The 23,855-nt window shown below is 39.2% G+C and overlaps 1 protein-coding gene across 2 annotated transcripts in view; it reads left to right on the top strand.

The window, feature by feature from the left end:
* negr1 (neuronal growth regulator 1) overlaps positions 1–23,855 on the top strand; it is a 162,695-nt gene that overhangs the window by 120,229 nt on the left and 18,611 nt on the right. Inside the window, exon 7 of one of the 2 annotated variants that reach the window (XM_078258840.1) lies at positions 9,962–10,003. The exons of the other annotated variant lie outside the window; for it this stretch is intronic. Coding sequence (XP_078114966.1) covers positions 9,962–10,003 — 42 coding nt within the window. The remainder of the gene's footprint in view (positions 1–9,961; positions 10,004–23,855) is intronic. 2 annotated transcript variants of the gene reach the window in all.

Below are 23,855 nucleotides of genomic sequence, written 5' to 3'. Positions count from 1 at the left end.
CTACAAACGTCAAAAGATCTGAGCCTCCTGAGGAAGAAGAGACGGCTTTGCCCCTTTTTATACAGAGCATCTGTATTAGCGGACCAGTCAAGCTTGCTGTCCAGGAGCACACCCAAGTACTTGTACGTCTGCACAACCTCAATGGCCTCCCCCTTTTTGCAGACCGGCTGGCAGGTTGGCTTTGACTTCCTAAAATCCACCGCCATCTCCTTAGTCTTGATGGTGTCCAGGAGGAGACAGTTCCTATTGCTCCAGTAACAGAAGTACTCCACAAGGGCCCTGTACTCCTCCTCCCATCCACTTCGCACACATGCCACAACAGGCGTATCATCCGAGTACTTCTGAATGTGTCAGGACTCAGAGTTGTACTTAAAGTCATATGTATACAAAGTGAACAGAAACAGAGCCAGAACCATTCCCTGTGGAGCCCCCGTACTGCATTCTAGCGACCCAGAAACACACTGGCCAGATAGTTTGAGCCTCTGGCCGTATTTGGCCCTCCTGGTCAGGGTTGGTGGACTTCATATGTATTTGAGGAGATACTTCGCTACCAACACTCTACCAACAGTAGATAAGGCAGTCATAACAACTGCAGTACAATGGGAATTGGCCATTGAGGAGAAAAACACAAAACTGCATCAAAACTTCTGTGACAGCCCAAGAAGAAATTGTACATTGTGAGCTTAACAAAGCTAGTAATTTATGGGTTCAATCATTCAAAAAAAGCTTGATAAGAAAGCCATCACACAAAGGCACATGCAATTGTATGAGAAGGTGAATAACCCGTGAGCACTGGAACAGGTTGTGGGATGTAATGCAACCATCTTTCAATCTTTTCAGATGGGTTTGAGTCTAGAAAGCCTTCAAACAATAGTATATGTTGCCAACTGCTGAAAATATTGTGATGGTAGACTTGTACAATACACTGTAGGCAGTCATCTTATCATAATCATAAGGCCCACTGACTGGAGCAAGACGCAGGGTATAAACCAGCCGGCCAAGTCATCAGTCTAATATAGGGCTAGCTGGTGATTTTAATGGCTGATTAAAGTTCTTGAGTTCTTGATCATTAAAGTATAATGGGCCCATTATACCAGGGATGCTCAAAACACAGAAATGATCAAACAACATGAAAGCACCTTAAAAATGCCCTAAGGCTTATTCAGGTTATTAACAGGTCAATTAACAGACCTATTTTAACAGTCAATGTGGATCCTGGTGCACAGACAGGGTTACATCATATACTGTATACTTCAAAAAAGGGAAAATCCTCTCCTCTCATTTTTTAACACATTCCAGAGTCTGTAGTCCACAGCCACTCCACTCACTGCATGTACCCGTCTTTGAATCTCTATGGGAAGTGGCTATCAAGCACTTTCATTGTTAAAAGAACAAGACACTTTTCCTTCTTGAAGAATGTTACAATATCCCATCTACACATATAAAGTTGTTCAAGAGCACTCCACTTTTTCTAAGCCTACACTGCATTTCAGTTATTTTGTCCACCTGCTGTACCAGCCAAAAAAGCATGAACATATTTTCCTCAACGTTTTAGAGCAAGTATTTGTGGGGAAAAAAATCCATTTAATGTATTCAGTGATGAAATATGAACAGGTGAATTAAATTATTCACCAGTTTGCGCTGCACCCTCTGATGATAACATTGTCCCTAGCAGGCCAGAGACTCTGAATACAAAAAGATATTTCCGTAGAGTTGGCAGTTGTCAAAGGAGCACTCCACTCTCCTGTTTGTGTATGCACAAAGAACATCAAAGGCTTGTCTCAGATCCTCAAATGGATGATCTTAATGTGACACAAGCGAGGCCTCAAAGGCAGAGCGGCAAAGAAACACTCAGAAAAGTCAGAGGAGGGAGCTTCCTGTGCTGCCACCCCCAACTTCTCTCTCCTCCATTCCCTCTCTTTGTCTGTCTTTCTATCGTGGCTTTGTCTCTCTGATTCTCTTATCTCACTCTCTTACTCTCTCATTCTTTTATCCTCACCCCCCCTCCCCTTGTCTCTCATTCTTCCTCTCTATCATCCTTGTTCTCGCGCACACACACACATCGTCTCTCTTCCCTCCTTTTCTCGTTCATGATCTCCATTTATGGAAGAGAGGCCAAGTCTGATGTCGTTCTTAATGAGAAATGGCAAGCAATCGCCGCAGTGCACTCTCACCGTTACGTTGACGCAAATAACAAAACCCAGAGGTTAGATTTCACCACGGGTGACTTTGGATTCCTATTTTAGAACCAGTCGATACCTATTGATGAGCAAGATGGGAAGGGGGAATGGGTATGCATATTTGATAGAGCATCATACATCGAGGTGAATTTTAAGTGGAAACACAATGTGGGTGGTTTGCGGTGAAGGAATTGAGTATTTATATATGTATACAGTAGTTTCTTTGGATGTTTCCATTACACTGCAAGGTATTTTGTATTTGGATTTATTATAAGGATCCCCATTAGCTGACGCCTAGACAACCAGCTAGTCTTCATGGGGTCCAAAACAACATTTAATCAGACAATATTAAAACAGACATATACAGAAAAGAAGAGAAATAAAAGAAAAGAAGAGAAATACAACGATATCTGTTTACAGAACTAAATAACAAAAAAGACTATTAGAGAAAATTAAAATTAAATAACACAATAACAAGCAAATAGAGAAATATATTGAAAACAAAGTTATATATTACAGTATATTACATGGCTAACATTAAGGTAGCTCACATAGACAAAGAAGAAAATCAAGTTAGGGACACCCCTATTCAAAAAGCCTTCTTGAAACACAGCTACTGTGTTAAAAGATTAAATATAAACTGAAATACGAAGCATTCAGGGCTCAGTTTCATTAGTCTCTTGACATGATTCTGAAGTTGACAGGTCCTTATCCTTCAGCAGTGTAAAAATAAAACAATTATGAAAAACAGAATTTGCATCCTGGCTCTGTGCACATGCTGACATGGTAGGTTCTGACTAATTTCTGCATTTTATTTGAATGAGTTTGATGGCCGTGTCCTCACTGTGCGCTGCTTTGCTGGTTTGGCTTTAACTCTGCCAATTGTGTTAGACGACGTGGGGTTTTTGTGCTGTTAAACCATTAGTTTTAGGATTGCGAGCTCTTTCAGCTAAGTAACACTTTAAGCTGTGTGTTTAAAGCTGTGGTAAAACACAAACGGTAACACTTTACTTGAAGGTATCTATACATGACACTGTCATGAACACATGACATTGTCATGACACAGTCATGACACATGAACTCTAACCCTAACCCTAACCCTAAACTTGTCATGTCACTTACTAAAAGAATCGTTATGTCATAAACGTTTATGACTTGTTTATAATGTTTATGACACGTTCATGACAGTATCATGTCACTTTTATGTAGATACCTTCAAGTAAAGTGTAACCACACAAACTGGGTTCTTTGGAGCAGAAAGTTAGCATACAACCTCTTTGTCACTACTTGTTGAAGTACTCTGTATGTGTGTGTGTGTGTGTGTGTGTGTGTGTGTGTGTGTGTGTGTGTGTGTGTGTGTGTGTGTGTGTGTGTGTGTGTGTGTCTGAAGAATGGCATACATGTAGAAAAAAATCAGAAACAACTTCAGAGGCTTTTTGTGCTTCTATATGTTTGCAGGTGGAATATTTGTGTTTAATTGATTACAACTGAACCACAGCTTCCACAGGTCTAGTTTTGCTTTAATTTATTTTCAGTCAGTTTGATTCAATTATAAGACACATGTTTTAAAATAGATCATCCACTGCATAATAAAACATATTTTTAACCATTTTTAACCACATTGTGCGTTGTTTTCCTATTGTTATTATTATTATTATTGGTATTTATGTTTCCATCTTTCCATTTTTTTATAGTTTCATACTAAATTCTGCATTAACATTTTGTGTTGCTGAAAAACCTTTTGGGTTTTTCAAAGATTACTGGATATTTATTTTTCATTAAACTGAATGCTGTGACTTGAATGTAATGGTAATACATGAGGCACAAACTGTAGCTACGGCTGAGCCTTCCATAAGTCATGCATCCAAGTTATAATGTTGTCATGCCAAAGAGATACTGTATCCAATTTTCAATATTCTTGCTGAATAAGAGAATACAGAAAAAAATATATATACATATATCATAGATTATATAGAAAAAAAATATATAAATTTTTTTTTTTAGCACCTACATGTTGTGTTTCTGACACGCACACCTACATAATTAAGCATTGTGTTAATTCATGCAGGACATGGAAGTCATATGCCCACTAATTTAATTTCTATCAGTCACAAACCAATCACAGCCATCGAGCCGATAGATTTCAATGTCTCCCTACTCCTCACTGATCTCTGCTCCACCATGCTGCCTCACTCTTTTTAGCTACAAGTGTAAGTGCCACTCTCCTAGTTTAGAGTGTTAACATGACTTAAAGTTTAAAATTGTTTTTAATGTCGTGATTTGGGCCTACTCTTGTTTACAGGGGGGTTTCAGCATTGTGCTCACTGTTTCAGGTTAGCATGCAGCTTGGCTGGTCCAGGGAGCTATGTTACAGCAGAGCCTTCAACACCAAGCATAACTGTATTTCCATTTGTTACAATAAATGGTTAAATCTATGACTAGAGTGTCCCTGACTAAACTATATATACACCACACACACGCACACACACCTTGTGATGATTTTAGCTGAGGTATAACAATCACCAAACTGGCAATTCCTATTTCAACTTCCCATTTCATGTGCTAGATGGAAGTGAACTTCGATGAAAAGACTGAGGCTGTTCACTCCAATTTTCTGAAGAGTCCTCCAGCTTAATTGGTCAAGCTCTTATCCCCCAGCCCACCTCGGCTTAGCCCTGGAGGAGATTTTTCTCCGCCTATACCTCTGCCTTCATTTCCTCTTTTCTTCTCTCCCCTCCTCCCCTCCCCGAGCAGTAATCGGAAGAGACTGATGGGGGAGAAAAAGAAAAAGAGTTACTCTCTCACTCACTCGTCACTGCTCAGCCTTCCTCAGGCAAGAGAGACACTGCTGGCTAGTTGGTTAATGAACGCTGTGTTCGTTTGTCACACTTATCAATCATTGCATGTGTAGGTGTCATTTCGACATGTCTCCTCATCTGCCATTGTTGTTGATGATGTTGTTTGTTCCCATACCGTGTGATTGTACCTGAGTCACGGAGCAGAGATGCAGGAAAATGGCAGCTAAAGGTGAAACGTGAAATGTGGGTGTGTGATTGCAGCTTAACATGCATGGAAATGATACTGAAGCCATGTGGTGATTGGAAGGCAGGTTTTAGCAAGCTGTTTTCATCTTTGTGTAAAATTGCTACCTCTTCTATTTATGTGTCTACATTGGTCATGAAACCATCTTTTTCTGATTCTTGTTCAGTGTTTTAAGATGAACACAATGGATTATTTTGACAGTTTCACCTATGAAAATATGCTGAATAAATTTAACATGGCGAGGTTGCAGTGTCCTTTATTTTCCCCAAAAGCACCCTTATAGTGTTGCGCCATTTACCTCATTTGGATGCCTGTATTTCCATATTTAGGCAATCAGAAAAGCCATTAACATTTTCCCCGTCTCACTGCGATGAAGACATGCTTGCATCCTGCAGCCCAGCGGGCAATGGACTTTATACCCTCCCACCCTCACCGACTCGTGTATGAGGCCAGATACTAGCAGATACACTGCTAGGAACGCTCATCCATGGATGTCTGAGCCCAGTGGATGCTCACAGGATGATACACTCTCTGGACAGCATTAAAAAGGACACAGGATGAATAAGTAATTTGCTGGCTCACAAACTAACACAGTACTTCACACTAACTCTTCCATCATTATGGAGGGATCAGTGAGAAACTGTAAAATAGAACAGCTAAACAACAGAGTTTACAAAAGCAAACTGCAGTTTACAAACTGCATGAAGAATAACTTGATAATGCACTCAAAGCAGTGAAGATGAAATGGTTTCTTTTGAACATCCTCATGCTAACTATTTTTTATGGGGTACTAAGTAAGATTTCTACTTCACTATAGCACAAATGGCCATATTCTGTCTGTCGGGGTTTTAGAGGATTAGGATCAATATTATTGACTAAGACAATTTATGAGTTGCTGGGTTTTGGCACACATACTCTACGGATGGAAATGTTCAAGACATTTTGCCTCTTTGCTGCATGCTTCTTTTGAGTCTTTGGTTTTATTAGCTTGCTACCTTGTCTCTGCTATTGTGAAAATATAACTCTGAACACACCTCATGTTAAGGACCCTCACATACTGTACAGTAGCTGCCTGAGTCTTAATATTGCAGCTTTAGTATTAACTCCTCATTATGCATGTGATGAGCTAAACTGAGCGGGGCCCCACACGAACACTGATTCCTACAAATCATGTCCTATAAATCTCTCGCATTATCCCGTCTGCAGAGAACAAAGAGAATAGCAATCCATGAAATGAAATAGCTGTGTGAAAACTAATGTGTTTCATCTTGCAAGTGAGCAGGCTGTGCAAGGTCGACTGCCACATACAGTACAGTGGTGAAATGATGCGTTGCTCTGCTGAATGAGAGAAAGAGCCCAAGTCACTGGAGCTATGTCGGAGAGAGTGCATGTCAAATGATATGTTCCATGGCAACGGACGAGTGTCTGTATTAATCAGATTGCACCTGCCTGCCTGTTTGAAGAAAGAACTAAAAAGAAACTGTCTTCACATATGGGCTCCCTCAGGAGTACTTAAAGTGGAAACATTTGTGGAAGAAAAGATGAATTTGACCATTTCCCCACCAATATGCCGAGGGAAAAAGCATATCATATCACGTATGAATACTGATTCCTACACAATTTCCCCATCAAAAAGAATGATGAAATCAAGTGAAAGCAAATGCTTTATTGTTGTTGGCATAACAGTGGCTACACAGTCATTACACAGTTGTTAGAGCACCTCTAAAAAGCGGCACAGAGAGCATAGATTGAGAGCATGGTGTGGACGACAGTGCACCCTTTTGCCCCACAATTGAAATGGCCATATTGAATTTCCATGTGAATGGATTAAAATAGAGAGTTTAAGTAGGCTTCTGTACTATTGCATGGCCAAGTAGGATTTCTTTTTTGTGAAAAGGTGTGAGGTTTAATCATGGCTGCCATGGTTTCCCTTGTGAAAGATAAGCTCCTCTGCACCATGAAGCCTTCTAGAAGAAGATGGGGTTTTACCTTTCGTGAGAAGCATAACTAGTTTTTGAGCGTAAGTGCCATAAACACAAAGCTGAAAAGAGCCCTATGAGTCCAACCAGCGCATTACTTTGAGTTGAGATCTCATGGTAAATCTTTGCTTTGCCACAGATCACAGATTCTGCTCCCCGAGTAAGTCACTGCACAAAGCTGGTGGCAGCTTATCTCGAATTAAGTGCTTGTTTACCAAACAGAAAGCCATGCTATTTATTTATTTGTCTCAAACTTCAGATCAAATGGGCAGTAATGTTTACATTACAGTGATATATTTATACCATAGCATCATTTTCAGTTCATCAGTTGCTCCACAGCAGACCGGGATTTAGCTTTAAGCTTTTAAAAGCCAGAAATCAAAGGAATTTTTCAGTCCTTGGTATCAACAACATCTAAGTGTTAGGGTAGTTATTGGCTACAATATGTCATCAAAATCATTTATATTGCTTTTATTTACCTCTTTGCATCCCTCATCAGTCTATTTGTTATCAACAAATTTATTCTTCTCTAAACAAGTTTGGTTCCTTCCATACCAAAATCTTTAGAAACATCTTTACCATTAATGTGACTAACATAAGATCTACTTTGTGTGACATTTTACTCATACACTTCGAAAGTGAAGAAGACATGTTTGCTGCCGTCCTTCCGTGAATACACTCAGTTTTAGTAGTTTGACACACTGGACTGAACAGTTCTGGATTTGACATTATTCCATCTCCCAAATGCCACCAGTGGCTCCGCCTGACATGAGTTCATAAGGTAATCAGATTGGGACTCTTGAGTTCCATCCAAAGAGGGATGAAAGGCAATCTAAAGGTTCCCTTTTTTTGCTCATTCTTCGGTCAGTTCATACAATCTAAAAAGTAGGAAATTAAATGGATAAACTGTTATTAAGTACGACGGAGCATTAGGGCCACATCAAAGGAAAAAAAATAAGGAAGAAGATATGATTTTAATTTATTTTGCATTTCGAGAATAAAGTCGAAATGTCGAGAATAAAGTCAACATGAACGAAAATAAAGTTTAAATACTTTTTCGAGAATAAAGTTGAAATACTTTTTCGTGAATGAAGTCGAAATGTCGAGAATAAAGTCAACATGACGAGAATAAAGTTGAACTATACCATTTCGAGAATAATGTTGAAATGTCGAGATTAAAGTTGAAATGACGAGAATAAATTCAACTCCTGTATCACTTAATCACATTAGAGCGACTGTCCGCCATGCCAGCTGCCATGTAGGCAGCATCATAGATATGGGTTACATCCTTGGAGTGCCGCGCTCGCCTGAGCACCACTCCTTCAGGATCAAACAAGTTGATCAATTGTCTTATTGTGTATTATGATACAACATATCCTCTCTGTATTGCATGTAGGTGTAAGCTATTTCAGTTTGCAGGAATACGGCCACCTCTCCAAGTTTGTGTGGTTTCTCCTTCTGAACAGACGCAATTTTCGGCACAATCTCTTCAAAGTCCTAATACTTATCACCATACTGTGTTTATGCGCTAAAAGAGAAAGAGTTCATGCATTTTGTAGAATACAATAGGTAAAGTTAGTAGTCTGGTTTATTCTCAAAAGTCCGACTTGATTCTTGAAATATCAACTTTATTCTCGTCATGTCGACTTTATTCTCGACATTTCGACTTTATTCTCGAAAAAGTATTTCAACTTTATTCTCGTCATGTTGACTTTACACTCGACATTTCGACTTTATTCTCGACATTTCGACTTTATTCTCGAAAAAGTATTTCAACTTTATTCTCGTCATGTTGACTTTACACTCGACATTTCGACTTTATTCTCGACATTTCGACTTTATTCTCAAAATGCAAAATAAATAAAACATCTTCCTCCTTAATTTTTTTCCCTTGATGTGGCCCTAATGCTCCGTCGTAATTAAGCATGTGCGATAAAAGTTTTTCACCCAATCACAAAACCCATTCAGGGATTTGGAGCTGCCCCAGCTCCCCAGTTCCCCTCATTTTTTCGTCTCAGCAGTAACCCATGCAAATCCGAGGCAACTGGGGGGATATAAGGTGTTTATGAGCATGTGGAAGTTGCATCTTCTTACAGGAACAACGTCCTTAAAGTGCTCATATTATGCTCATTTTCAGGTTCATAATTGTATTTAGAGGTTATATCAGAATAGGTTTACATGGTTTAATTTTCAAAAGAACACCATATTTTTGTTGTACTGCACATTGCTGCAGCTCCTCTTTTCCTCCTGTATGTTGAGCTCTCTGTTTTAGCTACAGAGTGAGTCATCACGCTTCTGTTCCATCTTTGTTGGGAGTCGCACATGCGCAGTAGCTAGGTAAGGACTACCAGCCAGTCAGAAGCAGAGTATGTAGCAGCTAGGCGAGTATTATAACGTGTTACAAAGTGACGCACGTTCGTCACGGAAGTAAAGGCTGGACTACAATAGAGCTGTTTGGAGCAGTTTGTGAACAGTGTTTTCTGTTGGAGATGGTAAGTCCCTTTGAGGTGGACTTTGGGCTTTTTCACTTTGTAAACCTATAACGTGCACAAAAAAGATATATGACACAATAAAGGAAAGGGAAAAAGCCAAAAAACATAATATGAGCACTTTAATGCATATGGAGAGGATTTGTCTCCATTCCCTGTCCTTTTGTCCTTGCATGCATTTTTATTTTTATTTTACGTCTCCATTCTGTTAATAATACATGAATGTCCTCTTTCCCTCCCCCTCCCCGTTCCCCCCTCTCCTCCCCTGTAGCAATTATTGAACCCACCACCACTAGTGCTGTCTCAAGCCCAGGTCAGTATGTCACCATGCTGTACACCAAATCAGCAAATAGGTTTGCTGCCTCATACTAACCTGAGCTGAAACCCTTTCTTCCATCTTGATTTATTTATTAATTGGCTGGCTGGAATGCCTGCTGGGTGTACATCTTAATTGTATGTCCTTTATTTGTTTGATTTGCATTTCTTGTTTGTTTTTTTCTGTTAATTTTGGGTTGGCTTCTATAGCCTGGCTACATATACTTCCTGCAGCCTGTGTCATCACAACACCCTGCCCCCCTTCCTTTCATTACAATGCCACCTCCGCCACCACCACCCCCACGTGAAGCAAATAGTAGCGTCATCAAAGTGGCTGTTCCATAGGCCTCTGGGTCTGATGCTTTTCATAATGCTGATGGCTTGTTCTTCTCTTTCTGGCTTTCTCGCCACAAACACCACCACTCTCCTGCTCCTCAGTGCTACCTAAATGCAGTATACATCAAAGGCAGGAAGCTGTTGGTGGCAAAAGGCCCTTAGTTTGTTGTTTGCAAGATGGAATCTCTGTTGTATTTGTACTTTTACCACCCCCTTTATGTCTTAATCTTCCTATAACCCTCTCTCTCTTTTCTCTGTTTTGAACCTCTTTCTAGAACAATTAGTTGGCGCTCTGCCACCCTCTTTAACCTGATCTCCTGCTAGTGCTGTAGCCGGTGCTACACTTTCAATGTCGTCCTTGTTCCCCCCCCTCCCCTCACTGTATTCTGCTGCTTCCACGTTCAAGCCCAGAGTAATCCCCTCTGCCTGGTCGTCTTTTCTCCCTCCCTAATGGTTTTAAGCAAGTCACAGAATGTAATCTCTCATACTGGTTACATTATTTTTGCGTAATGTTCATCACGCGCACAGCAACATGCCGACATGTACTCACACTGAAAAGCTTTTACTTGCACGGACACACGTAATAGACACCGAAATGAAAACATGCTGAATTATTCAAACATGCTCAGATGCACCTACACTTACAGTACACTTTTAATCACATGTGAGGATTAATAGTGCATGATGAATCCGCGTTTTTGTGACTTTCATCCAGCTCTGTGGATGCGTTTTATGGAGACACAGCATGCATTCTCTACCTGTCTATCTGAGCCAAATATAATTATCCATGGAGATTCTGTCAGATATCAAGTTAAAATAAGCTCAGCAGCAACGAATAGTCCTGGCATGGCCCTGAACTCTCATTTGATGTAACGCTTGCAGAACAAATGACAATTTCATGGTCCAAAGGAACACCACTGGTTTCAATCGTGGAGATAAACTCACTCAGCATCCTACTGTTCTTGTTTTGTTCCAAGTGGTATTTGAAGTTAATTTTTTGATGGTGCCCTCACTAAGTGGCTTGGCAAAAGGGAATTATTTTAGGTTCCTGCAAATGGCTCTTTGTCCCAACTGTTGTTTAATCAAGTTTAATAATTCATTTTAACAGTATATTATCTGCTTGTATTACCCCTGTGAATGAGTTTGGGAAAATGTGCTTCCAAAATAAGTAATGAAATTCTAGTTTGTAAGGTAAGCGAATCAGGATATCTCTGAAGTGGGAAAATGTTCACCCCCCCCCCCCACTGCATTTGGAGTGCATGTTTCAGCCCATTGATTAAGGGCAAATGACAAAAAGAGTCAAATTACATAGAGAAATAATGTTAATAGGAAACATTAGTCGTTTTGCTTTTATATCTAACCATGTTGTGCCAGCTATACTAAAAATCAGCTCAGATGGGCCAAAATGTCAATGTGTAGGTTAATTGGATAATTTTTGCATACTGGATATTAGATCAGAGCTTGTGTACTCTGATTTTTCTGTGATCTGAAGACAGAACTGTGAACATCATTGTGCAACAAGAATAGTTTTTACAATGATTCCAATGTATTACCACCCAGCTGTAACACTTGAACAATAAAAGTCAGATGGATTACATATTCTAAGCAAGTTTTAAGACTTGAGAGGTAGCATAGTAAAATAAAGAAAACCAGTGGCTGCTTGGAAGGTTGTTTTTTTTAAAGCAAAATTAATTAAATTTAAAAAAATTAAAACGGCAGCAGCAGAAAGTATGCAATTTAATGGGGGCCATATCATGAAATACTCGTGATAATACTCTCTCCTTAACTCAGACTCCATAAACAGACTAGCTCCATTAGTGTTACTCTCAGCAAAATCACAAATATATTAATCTGCTTTAAGTTCTGTAAATCTTGAAGTGGACATAATATGAATAAAACTGACTTGTTCATTGTTGCACATACATTTTAGTATCTGCAGTGCCTACCAACCCATAAACTGTTAAATAAGACAACCCAGTTGTTTGTGGGCTGCCTAGATCAGAAAAAGGGTTTAACAAGCCATTCAGATTTAGCTCTCTTGAGAACTACCTTTGCAAAGGTACACCATATTTTACTCGCAAGCCAATTAGAGCAGACTGGGCTTACGGGAGGGGGGCTTAAAGAGACAGGCGCTAAAACGGAGTGTTTCAGACAGAGGGTGAATACCTGTATATTCAGACAGAAAGAGGAAAATAATGTGTTTTTTTTAACATTAAAGCATGGAAATATGTTCTAGTAGAAAATACTAAGTAAATACAAGTATGAACCTGAAAATGGGCATGATATGTCTCCTTTAAAGTTGATTTGCTAAAAACTGCAAAACCAAGTATGGTTCTTTAAGTTAATCTGATATTCTGATTATAGAAGATATATTTATAGTCACCGGAAAGGTACTATTGACTATTGAGTTGATCGACTGAAACTAGACCACTAACTAATAATATGAAAACATGAATTGTGTATATTAATTGTAATGGTAATGCTCTTTAGGCCCTGAAAAAAAACTGTATAAAGCTGCATTTATCACAAAACTGCCACTGTTGGAGCTACATTACAAAACGTATTGTATCCACATTTTTAAAAAACACCACTGACTACTCTGCAATACTGACCACAGTGCAATAAGTTGTTCCTCTTAAGTTGTCGATAACTTGAAGCTCTTATCAACAAAACCTAAAAATAAATGGTTGACACCCATACTGTAGCAGCTGGAAGCCCCCTGCCCTGGGTATCATCCAAGGAGAAGAGGTAGAGATGGTGGACTCATACAGGCACCTTGGGGTCCAAATCAACACAAACCTGGACTGATCAGACAAAAACACCCTTCCTATGAGGAAACTGAGATCCTTCAGTGTGTGCAACAGGCTGCTGAAAGTCAGCGGTGGTCAGTGCACTGTTCTTGGCTATAGTGTGTTGGGGAGGCAGCATCAAGGCTGGTGATGCCAGTTAACTGGTAAGAAAGTCCAGCTCTGTGGTCTGGCTGGAACTGCACAGTCTGGAGGCAGTGGCAGAGAGGAGGAGGATGGACATGATTGACACTGTCCTGAATAACTCCTCCCACCCGCTCGATGATGAACTGTGGCAGATGGACAGCACATTCAGCCACCAGCTCATCCTACCAAAGAGCAAAATGCCATGCTTCAGGCGTTCACTTGTGCCCACTACCATGAGAGCAACTGTGACCACAGCCTAAGCCAGCTGTGACCCACCCCCCACACACCCACACCTAACCCACTCCTACTCAGCCAGCCTGTCACACTCACTGCTCACATCTCAGAAGCCACCCACACATGATCAGTGGTAAAATCACTCTGTACTGGCTGTGCCATTGTTTTCCGATAGTGATAGCGGTGGCGTCCAAGCGGCGTCTCGGTTGCCACTGACCTTCCAAAGCTCAACCAATTAGGCAGCAGTTGTATGTGACATAGCAATTGCCAGGGCCTTCTTTCTCGGCAAGAAAGTGAATAAGCGTATATCTATTCTATAACAATAACTATTGTGTATAACTATTCCTTAAAGGGAATATGTAATATATTGTTATATCATATATCATATCGCATTTTTAGAATATCATGCTACGATTATCACTATTTGATGAGGCATAGGATGAGAGTGACTGATAGAAACTGATTTTTGCAAAATACCCTTCAAATGGTCAACTTGTCTAGGGTATTTTCATGTAATGTAATGTAATGTAATGTAGCTTTTAAATTACAATTGTACTCTTTTATTTACCTATTACAGTTGAATTTCACCCCTGGACATCAATACAATCTTGTCCTTATCTTATCTCATTTCATAAATGTCATACAGATATGTTCACACTTGTCAGGGAACCACAGACAGAAATAGAACCCATCTGGCTACCTGACAGAACATTGAATCTACTGCACCATAAAGGTTTATACTGCCTGTATTTAAAATGGTAATATACCACATTCTGTTGACAATAAAAGTGGAAAGCTTGTTTTATCTTTAGCATATAGATTTGAATGTATTTACCTAAATATAAAACACTGATCCAATACTCCAAAGCAGCTGGCTCGGTGCCACCCTGTCATCCCAGTGAAATGTAGATCTGTGATAATAACATATGCTCCCACAGGCTTTCAATTCTATTTATTTCCGCAAATCAATTGACAGTTGAAAAACAATGTTCTTAACACTGTACTGAGCCCAATTTCTTGTCTTTTTGCAAGGCACAGTGTACAGTGCTACTGGTTCAAGGAATATTACATGCATTATACATAATCCATGTGACACTCTGATTCCCATGTGCTATGTTAACTCCTAAATAAACAAAATTCAAGTTTCACTCCCCTATTTATCTTGTTCTCATACACATTATTGTTGATTTTTTCCATTACCTGTTATAATCAGAACTATGGTAATTACGGAGGAGGATGGACTTCTGACGCTGTCGTCTTGGAAGCCTAGCATGTGAAGCATTTATTTGACCCTCCCCTGACCCAGCATGACGCACTAGACCAGTGTTACTCATCGCACGGTTCGCGAGCCTCCTGCGGCTCGCTAAGCTTTAATTTGTGGCTCGCATGGCAGTCAATAATACAGTGATATAATCATGATTCGTTAGCCATTAGGCTACTGAAAACAAATCCTTGATCTATGCTTGTGTTGTCACTGGCATGTTGATGTTGATGTGGAGGCTGATTGTTGTTACTCTTGTCGTACTTATTTATGACATGGATGGCATAGACTGTAAAAATGAATTGCCCCTTGGGGTTTAATAAAGTTTTCTGTGTCTGTATCATGCAGTCAATACAGATATTTCATAAAAACATTAAAAGCAAGCAGGGCTATAACATAACCCTCAGTCTGCTCTTTTACAAATACTTTATATTATAAAATACCCAAAACAGTGGCATTACAATATATGTATACAATATATATACAATATATATATATATATATATATGTATATATAGACTAGAAAAGATATTTAAACGTGCTGTGCTAATTAAGGCATTAAGATCAATTTCCAAAAGATGATTTTTTTATTCCTCTTGTTAGTCAACTTTAGCATGGGTGTCCTAATTTTTTCACATGACTGTAGATGTTTTGAAATTAAAAGTCTCACAACCTAATGAAGACCATTTTCTGATTGATTTAGAATGAGATTAGGTTGTGTATGTTTCTTTATTCAAGGTCCAAAGCAGAACATCAAAGAGATAATCTACCTTATTAAGTATTCTTCCAAAGTCCTCCGAAATTCAAAAGTCACCCACTCAGCTCCCCAAGGCTCAGCGAGCTGGGTTAATCAAATTATTTTAGTGAGCATGTAAAGCTTCTTCTAATCAAAGGATAGCTGGCTAATTTATGTCTGAAATTGGGATAATGTCTTCTTTGGAAGATGACTTCAAACAAGGTTAGGTTTCCACTTGCAATTCTTTATTTTGTTATCTGATGTTGGTACAAGTCGGACCCTAAGGCACATTTTGTTGATATTACACTGTGCGAGGCCTTATCAATAAATAAACAACTTGGCATTTTTCTCTTAAGTTCTAAATTGATATTATCTCTTGGCAATCACTTTGTAAATATTAGACTAACTTTTACTGGAAAAAGCTCATACGCACATTTAGTCTGTCTTTGAAACTATGTAATGCATTACTTTGGTGAATAAATCTGCAGCTGACTGTTTTTCAAAATACCGTTGCAACATTTTCTAAAATTGATAATCCATCTTTAGCTGTGTGCATTAAAATGTAATAACTTTTGGTCTTGAGATCACATTTTCTTCCATGTTTGACCTCAGTGGGAATTAATAGTGATAAAAGAGTAACAGATTGAAGTAACATTTTAAATAAAGTTTTCAGATGTGCACCCAGTTCGACTAAGGCACTCCATTGTGAATGAGAAACAGCCTCTCTCTGAGCCTGAATATTGGTTGCTATCAGCTATTGGCTTGTAATGAAGAGAAAGTGACTTTGACATTCACTGTATTTCTTTTTGTTTGAAACAGCGTCTTTACTTTCTCTGTAGGGCTATAGTCAATATGGTGTCACATTTAACAAAGGTTCTGTTTCTAGTCATATTTCAACATGAAAGCTTCAACATCAGAGCTGGTGAAACTGAGAATCTGCCTCCCATATTCACTAATTCACTGCAAATTATTTTACATGTTGAACTCAGAGCTCATTTCTCTAAAATACAGAAAAGCATGTATATATTACACTTTTTTTAGCTGAAAATACTATTAAGAGAGTGAGAGAGTGTTCCTGCTCTTGGGCCCTGCAGCAGTGCATACTAAGTTCTTGCAATATATTCATATACAACATATGTACCAACATATGCTACACGTCCACATGGACTGCTGGTTATTACAGATTATAATTGATAACCTGAATAGTAGGTCATCCTAAATTAACCGGTGACAAAGAAAAAGTAAAATATTCACAAAAGTCATTGAAGGAAAACTAAAAGAATAATAAAGGTATCTTTGATTAAGACACAGTAATACATTTTTGCTGCCACAGTATGTCCTTAATTTCCATCAGGATTATTTCTGACATTGTGCAGGAGAACACGGATATTCAGAGATTAATATTGAATTCCTTGGATGTGATTGAATGAGCTTGTTTCACCCCAGGAACAGTCAATCACTGTCAATCAGTACACATCACCAGTTACATCACATTATCTTCATCTGTTCCTCAGTTCTTTTCTAGCCAAACTTAATTCACGTCCCATATGCTGTCTTTTGAGACATTTTTAGCCTAACAGAAAAGCAGTCTGACACTCTAGGACAGTCAAACCAGGTACCAGATTTTAAAAGTTTTGTTTTTTTCTAACATCGACTGTTGGCAGCCAGAACCACGAGCCAGACATGCTAAAGTTCAGTTGCATCAAGTGGCAATTACAATACAGTCACCAATGTGACTACTGAATGCTCGGGTTTTTGACTCACCCCCAGCTAATGACATTATAAATACACTGCACTTATGAAATATGCAATAGGATGGAACATCTCCCACTGATTAGCTTACGTCTGGGTCTTGTCTGAGTAGACTGGTACTGTAAATCCTAGAGGACTGAACTACAGTATTTTACTTCTTGAGGAGCCTCTACAGTAAACAGACCTGCCTCTCTTTACCCAGCATGCCTGCTATCAGACACACTGAGCTATCTACAGATAATCCTTTTTGGCAGTACAGTTTCTACCAGCCTTATCAGTGATACGGTGGCAAGATCAAGAGCCGTGCGAAACCCCTTCTGCACCCTCCTCTCGCCACCGCACAACCACCCCTACTCCTGTCCTGTACAGTTTGTTTTGAGGTGATACGCTGACCTTCATTTTTCCCGAGTGCTAACTCCCCCAATCATATCTGAAAGTGCCTGATAAGCAGATGGCATGTCATCTATCATACTTGACCCCTAGATCCCTGGACAATGTAAATACAGATGGGTTTTTGTCCTGTGGAACCTAAAGCCTGTGAGCTTTCCGAGTCGAAAACCTGTTGTTACAGTACACAGGTTTAAAGACACATAGGCTGTGCTCAGGAAATAAAGCTGGTATTTCCTCCTTTCCTCATGTATATTCTAAATAGAAAAACTAAATTCACCAGCGACTGCATGTACAAAACTCCTCATAATGCACCACGTTATACAGGCTACATCCAGCACTAAGTAAGACCACTAATTATCCTCTTTTATAGAGCTCCTGAGCTTAAGAGCATGCTCCTCTGAAATATCAAAGTGTGCCAGTGTTTCCAGAGTTCATTTAATTGATCAACAGTATCCGTGCCTGGAAATGAAAGCCATTATGTTTGATATAATAAAAGCAGACAATATGATTGCTGTATGATCTTCTGTTTTCTCTCTGTAATTCATTTTAATTATTAAGAATCAGGGAGGTGTTATTTTTGCTATTTGTCTGATTGGTGCCCGGTTGTTTGTGTGATATTAGTCATTACCGTTTAGGTTTTCTTTTGCCGTGCCTGGGCTTTTTATTACAGTGCCCTAAAACACATTCTGAGTGCTAATACTGATTAGTTAAATGTGGGAGATACCGACACAGAAATTGATTTAGTGTTTTACTGTGCTGGGAAGGGTGCTTTCAAACAAAGTGATGTCTCTTTCTTCTTATTTGCTTTGGTTAATTAATTGTGAAACACTTAAGAAGATATGCTTCATACAAGGAAACTTATTTTAAAAGCCCTGGAAACAGAAATCAATATTGATTGTTCAATCATTGCAAAAAAAAAACATGATACATAGATGGACAGACCAGTATCCCGAGGCATTGCATCTATTTTGAATGATTTGCGCCTCTCAATTTAAGTCTAATGGCAACATTCAGTGCCAATGCAGCAAGGAAAAGTTGGTATGCTCCGTGAACTACCTTCTTGTGTGTCATAAGGTGTAGACATCCAGACTAATTAAAATCCAAATATTAAGTGGCCAATGCTTACAATCCTCCAGGTGACAGATTTGATGCTACGAAAGTGATTAGCCAACAAAAATCATGTTTATCTTATTGCTACATCATTTAGAAATAACACAATTCAATGACTATTAGACTTAATACATTTTACTAAAATAATGCCACTTATAAAGAATAGACCATAAAACATAAAATCTACTCATAGGCGATGCCTTCTGAGGGCTCAAATGAGTGGATTGCTTGCTTACTTCCTGGTTTAGATCAGTTATTTTTAGTGCAATACCATAACCGGTCACTAGGGGTAACCAAAGTTTAATAACTACAAATTAACTTACTCACTAAACCTAGTGAACTGAAGTTGGAGAAAGCAAGGAAAACGTTGACATTGGACGTTAAAAAAAGCGTTGCTCTTGAACATATTTCGGGGTTTTGCAGAACCATCCAGTATTGATATTCTTATAAGGTGATAGAGCTGGGACGGATAGTCAGTCTGGCTCAACAGATGTACATTGCCCGCAATGTGTATAGATAGATAGATATGTGGTGTAGAGCATACTCCATCGCTGACACAGCGCTGTGGAGATGGCAATGCGGGAATAGGACGCATATTACAGTATGAGCTGAAGCACTTAAATTATGCCTTACAGCAGTGGTTCCCAACCTGGGGTCCGGGCACCCCTTAGGGGGGCGGCAAAGATCACAGGGGGTGCGCAAGTCTTTATCTGGTTTGAGGTTGAGGTAAAAAAAAAATAATTTGCACATGTTAAACAAATTAGGATAATACATTAGAATATATAATGTATACAAAAGTCTGTATAAAAACTATATATTTTTGTTCTCGCTTAAAATTGTAGGCAGGCTACTTAGTAGGCCAAACCTCCGGGACCTCTTAACCTGTGGCCCTTGCTGTCATCAGGTCAGCTGCTAGCTGCTATCATCCTCATTTTTCCTGCCGCCACAGCATCACTATTTTATGAATGAAACATGGCGGAGAAACGTAAAAGTGCTGATAACTCGTCTGTATCAAAATAGAAAGTAAGGCTCTGTCTCGAGAGTAACTTCAACTTTGGTTTCAGGGGGGGCTCACCTTTTCTTAGACATGAGTAGGGGGGGGCGCCACGGAAAAAAGGTTGGGAACCACTGCCTTACAGTATGTACTCATGCTAAACACTTTTAAATATTGGGATAATGTTCTTTTGAGGATTCAGGCTGCTTTAGCAGTAATACAGTCAATGTCCAATGCGATGTGCCGACATTTCTCTGATTGTGACTTCCACAAAAGCCCACTTACCTCTCCGCCCTCCAATTTTTACTATATAAACAGGTTGTTATCCATATTTCATGGGCCCTAGCTTTCACTCTTCTTCTCTGCCCCCCGCAAAGACTCATTTTCAGGGTTGCTTTTCACCTTTTTGTCAGTCTCAAATATAAAAGCCTGTGCTTCCTCCCCCAATCAGCAGATTATTCTACTTAACCCACATATCTCTCAATGAGTCTCTCTGCCTCTCTTTTTCCAGCTCTATTTGCTCCCAAATGTACCACTCTCCCCTCTCTACCTCTGATTATCTTTCCCACTTTGCATCTCCTCAGGAGTGTCGGCCATTAAATGCAAACCTGGTCATGCTGTCAGTCCCACGCACACGAAGAAGAAACACAGCGGAGCACACCGAAACCGTAATAACCACTTTCAGAAGAACAAGAAAACTATTTCACAGACTTCACTTTTTTCTCTGCTCATCTTTCATGGATATTTCTCAGTATTTGTGAGGATAATATTGGTGGTGGGTATTACAACTGAGACCTGTCTGAGCCTTTTCAGTTTTTAAATTGTGCCAAAGAATCTTCTTTCTTTTATATGTTTATTCCCACCTCTTACAGTATTTGAGCTCTTGTTACAGGGGGTTCTTTTATCCCTGTCGCTGTCACTTATATTCTGCATCTACCGCTGCACCCAGAAGATCAAAGCACATTATGCAATGTAGCGCTTTCAGGTCTGTGACATCCTTCCCCTGTTTTGATCTTGTATTTACAACTGTTTTTCAAAACCTCCATTCTTACTCTTGAATTGAAAGTTGTGGCAAATAAGAAGGGAAGTCACCGTTAACGGGACAAGAAAAGTTTTTTTTTTTGTCAATTCAAATCTTTTTCCAACTTTAATTGGCTCTCTCGCCACAGCAGTCAGGGCGATTAATAAGATGAGTTTTGATGCTCCCAACAACAGACAGGACTCTGCAGTTGCTGTTTGAGAGCTGGAGCAGAAAATGGATAGTCATTTCCTTTTATGGCCATGAAAGGCTGCTGTAGAGATCCAGTCTTGGTCTATAATTGAGACACTAGGGTATATTCTCTTTCTGGACAGACTCTAATGGTTAGTGCATTAAGGAGGATGATTGAAGAAAGCAACACACTTACAGTAGAGGCTGCGGTAAATCAGAAAAGATGGCTTTTTGACCAACTTGTAGATTGCAGTAAATTCACACTGTGCAGTGCTTTAGGTCTTCCTTCTCTCTCATCTCTGGTGAGAGCTCTCTTCAGCACAGTTAAATGGGTGTAATTTTGAGGCAAAAAAAGAGAAAACTTTTAGTGGTAATGGAGAGAAGGCTTTGGACATGTTGCCATTGCCCTTGGAAATACAGTAAATGCACTCTTCAAGCATCGCGCAGTTGTTAGGAGGCTCTTCTCTGCATCACTCTCGGGTTTTGTATTCAGCTCATGAGGGATGAGGAGCTGAGGCAGTAGCTTTTATTAAGACATCAGCTGGACTGCATATTCAAAGACCTGCAGTTTCAAGGTGCATAGTCCTGCCATTTCTTACAAAGCCTCACAACAGTGTTCCTTTTTTGGATTGTATCTTTCTTTTCACATTTAAGTCATTTGATTACTGTTAGTTTTAGTGTTGTTTTTGTCAGTGAAATTTTAGTCTTATTTTTTTGTGCATTTTTACATTTTTTTATGTCTTCTCAGAATTCCTATGCTACATCCATTTTATTTCTATGGCTACACCTATCGATGTGTTTGATGTGTACAGTTACCATGATGTGTTGTGTTATCACTAGGTTAGCAGATGATAACTTGTTTATACCAGCATGCAATGCACACAGTGCCCTTGTCAACATGCAGTAAAACAGTTGAATCAATAGTGAATACAGTTGTCATTCCCAAACTCTGGTCTATTTCCTATAGTTGAACCTCTACCGTCACAGAATCTGACAGGTCACAGAGTTTGATGCAACACAGACCACATTCCTGTCATTCCTGCTCACTTAGTGCTGCTACCTGAGCTCTCCACTGCATGCATTGTATTGTATTCACTCCCATGTTAACACACACTAAAATACTATTCACATTCTTGGTTTAGCTTAAGATGAGCAGCGAAAACATCCAATAACACTAGTGCATGCCTTGAGCAAACAGCTATGCGGTTGACATGCATGATTCCCACCGATAGTTTATAAACATGAAAGATAGCCAACTGAACATTATATCTGCTGCCCTAATAATGGTTATTACCATTAACTAGTGCTGGGCGGTATGACCAAAAATTTGTATCACGGTATTTTTTTAAATTCTGGCAGTTTCACGGTATATCATGGTATTTTTTTTCTTTTGCTTGACTGGGCCTTTATATAGGTTTATAGTGGCTTATTCTACTGTCAGGAGTACATAGAATATCACAAAAACATGTTAATGTCATCATGTTTACTAAAAGCTTTGATAACTAAAGGGTTTGCTTGGCTCATCAACAGATTATACAATAATGTTATATGAAGGAGAATCCATGAAACAGTTACAGAATCTAAACTATGTTTATTGTGGAAACTGCAAAGTAGTAAAATAAACAAATCGAATGAATACACATATAAACAACTTTAACATTGTTTCTCTTTCAAAACAAAATAGTTGTAAGATAGTTGTATAAACACTACCTTGGCCACAGGTAAGTTAGGTTGTTGTAGAAAAGTGGGTGACTGAACGTAGCGCCGCTGTCAGCCTCCTTCGGTGTTTGAATAATACGTATTCGTAATACGATCTCATATTTTACGAAGATAGTTCACTGAAACGTGTTTCTGAAAACATTTTAAGCGAGAAATAGGCCATGCAGTTGCTGAATCTGTCTTCATTTCAGATCGACAAAGGTCAGTTTAAAACATTTTCGTCAGATTTTGAGAGGCTTAGTCACACTCATCACGCTCGTCATTTCCAGGTTAACACTCAACCAATCAGATTGGTCATTGAGTCCGACACACACACACAGGTCGGCCAAAATGAAGGCCGACAGCTCCTCCAACGGACGACGGCACAGAACACACCGAACAGACTCGAGTCACTGTCACTTCCAATTTATTGAAGTGATCTAAGAGTAATCCTAAAGTAATCAGATTATGTTACATGTTTTGGGTAATCCAACTGATTACGTTACTGATTACAAAAATTGCCATGTAATTTGTAATCAGTAATGGATTACATTTCAAAGTAATCTGACCCAACACCTGGTTATTAATTGTTGTGTTATAAAGTTACTACCATGAGTGAGAAGGGTACGCAGTTAACACGGCTCCCGTTCTCAATTCACTCGCAGATTACTTCGGCCGTTGCACTCTCTGCAGCAATGCACCAGTATTACGGTATATGAAAAATTCATATCATACGGCTGGTATACGGTATAAACCGGTATACCGCCCAGCACTACCATTAACTTACCTTTTTAGTTATGTCAGCATACTGGCCTGCATGTTTTTGTCACAGCTGTTTTGTTACTTTTTGTGTCATTTTCAGTGGTATTGTAAATAAATTCAGTCCATAAATCTGATATTTTCTACTTTCAAGAATTGGTAATGTTACTAAAATTACTTTGCATTAAAGCATTTTTTCAGATTATAGTTTAGTTTTTATTTGCTGTGAACATTTAGTCACCGTTTCCATTGAAGAAATTAACACTGCCTCAGAATACTGTGATATTACTGTGTACACTCAGCATATGTTACGCAGTTTCTCTCAACTTTCTGCCAACTTGCATTTCCAACCATTTCCTACAAGCTTCATTTGTGACTTTGGGTGTCAGGCCTGGGCTGCTTGTTGTGTGGTTTCATATATACTGTATTCATTTATG

The sequence above is a fragment of the Sander vitreus genome, chromosome 9 (assembly GCF_031162955.1).
Source record: "Sander vitreus isolate 19-12246 chromosome 9, sanVit1, whole genome shotgun sequence".
Lineage (NCBI taxonomy): Eukaryota > Metazoa > Chordata > Actinopteri > Perciformes > Percidae > Sander > Sander vitreus.
This window is presented reverse-complemented; position numbering and strand designations above follow the sequence as displayed.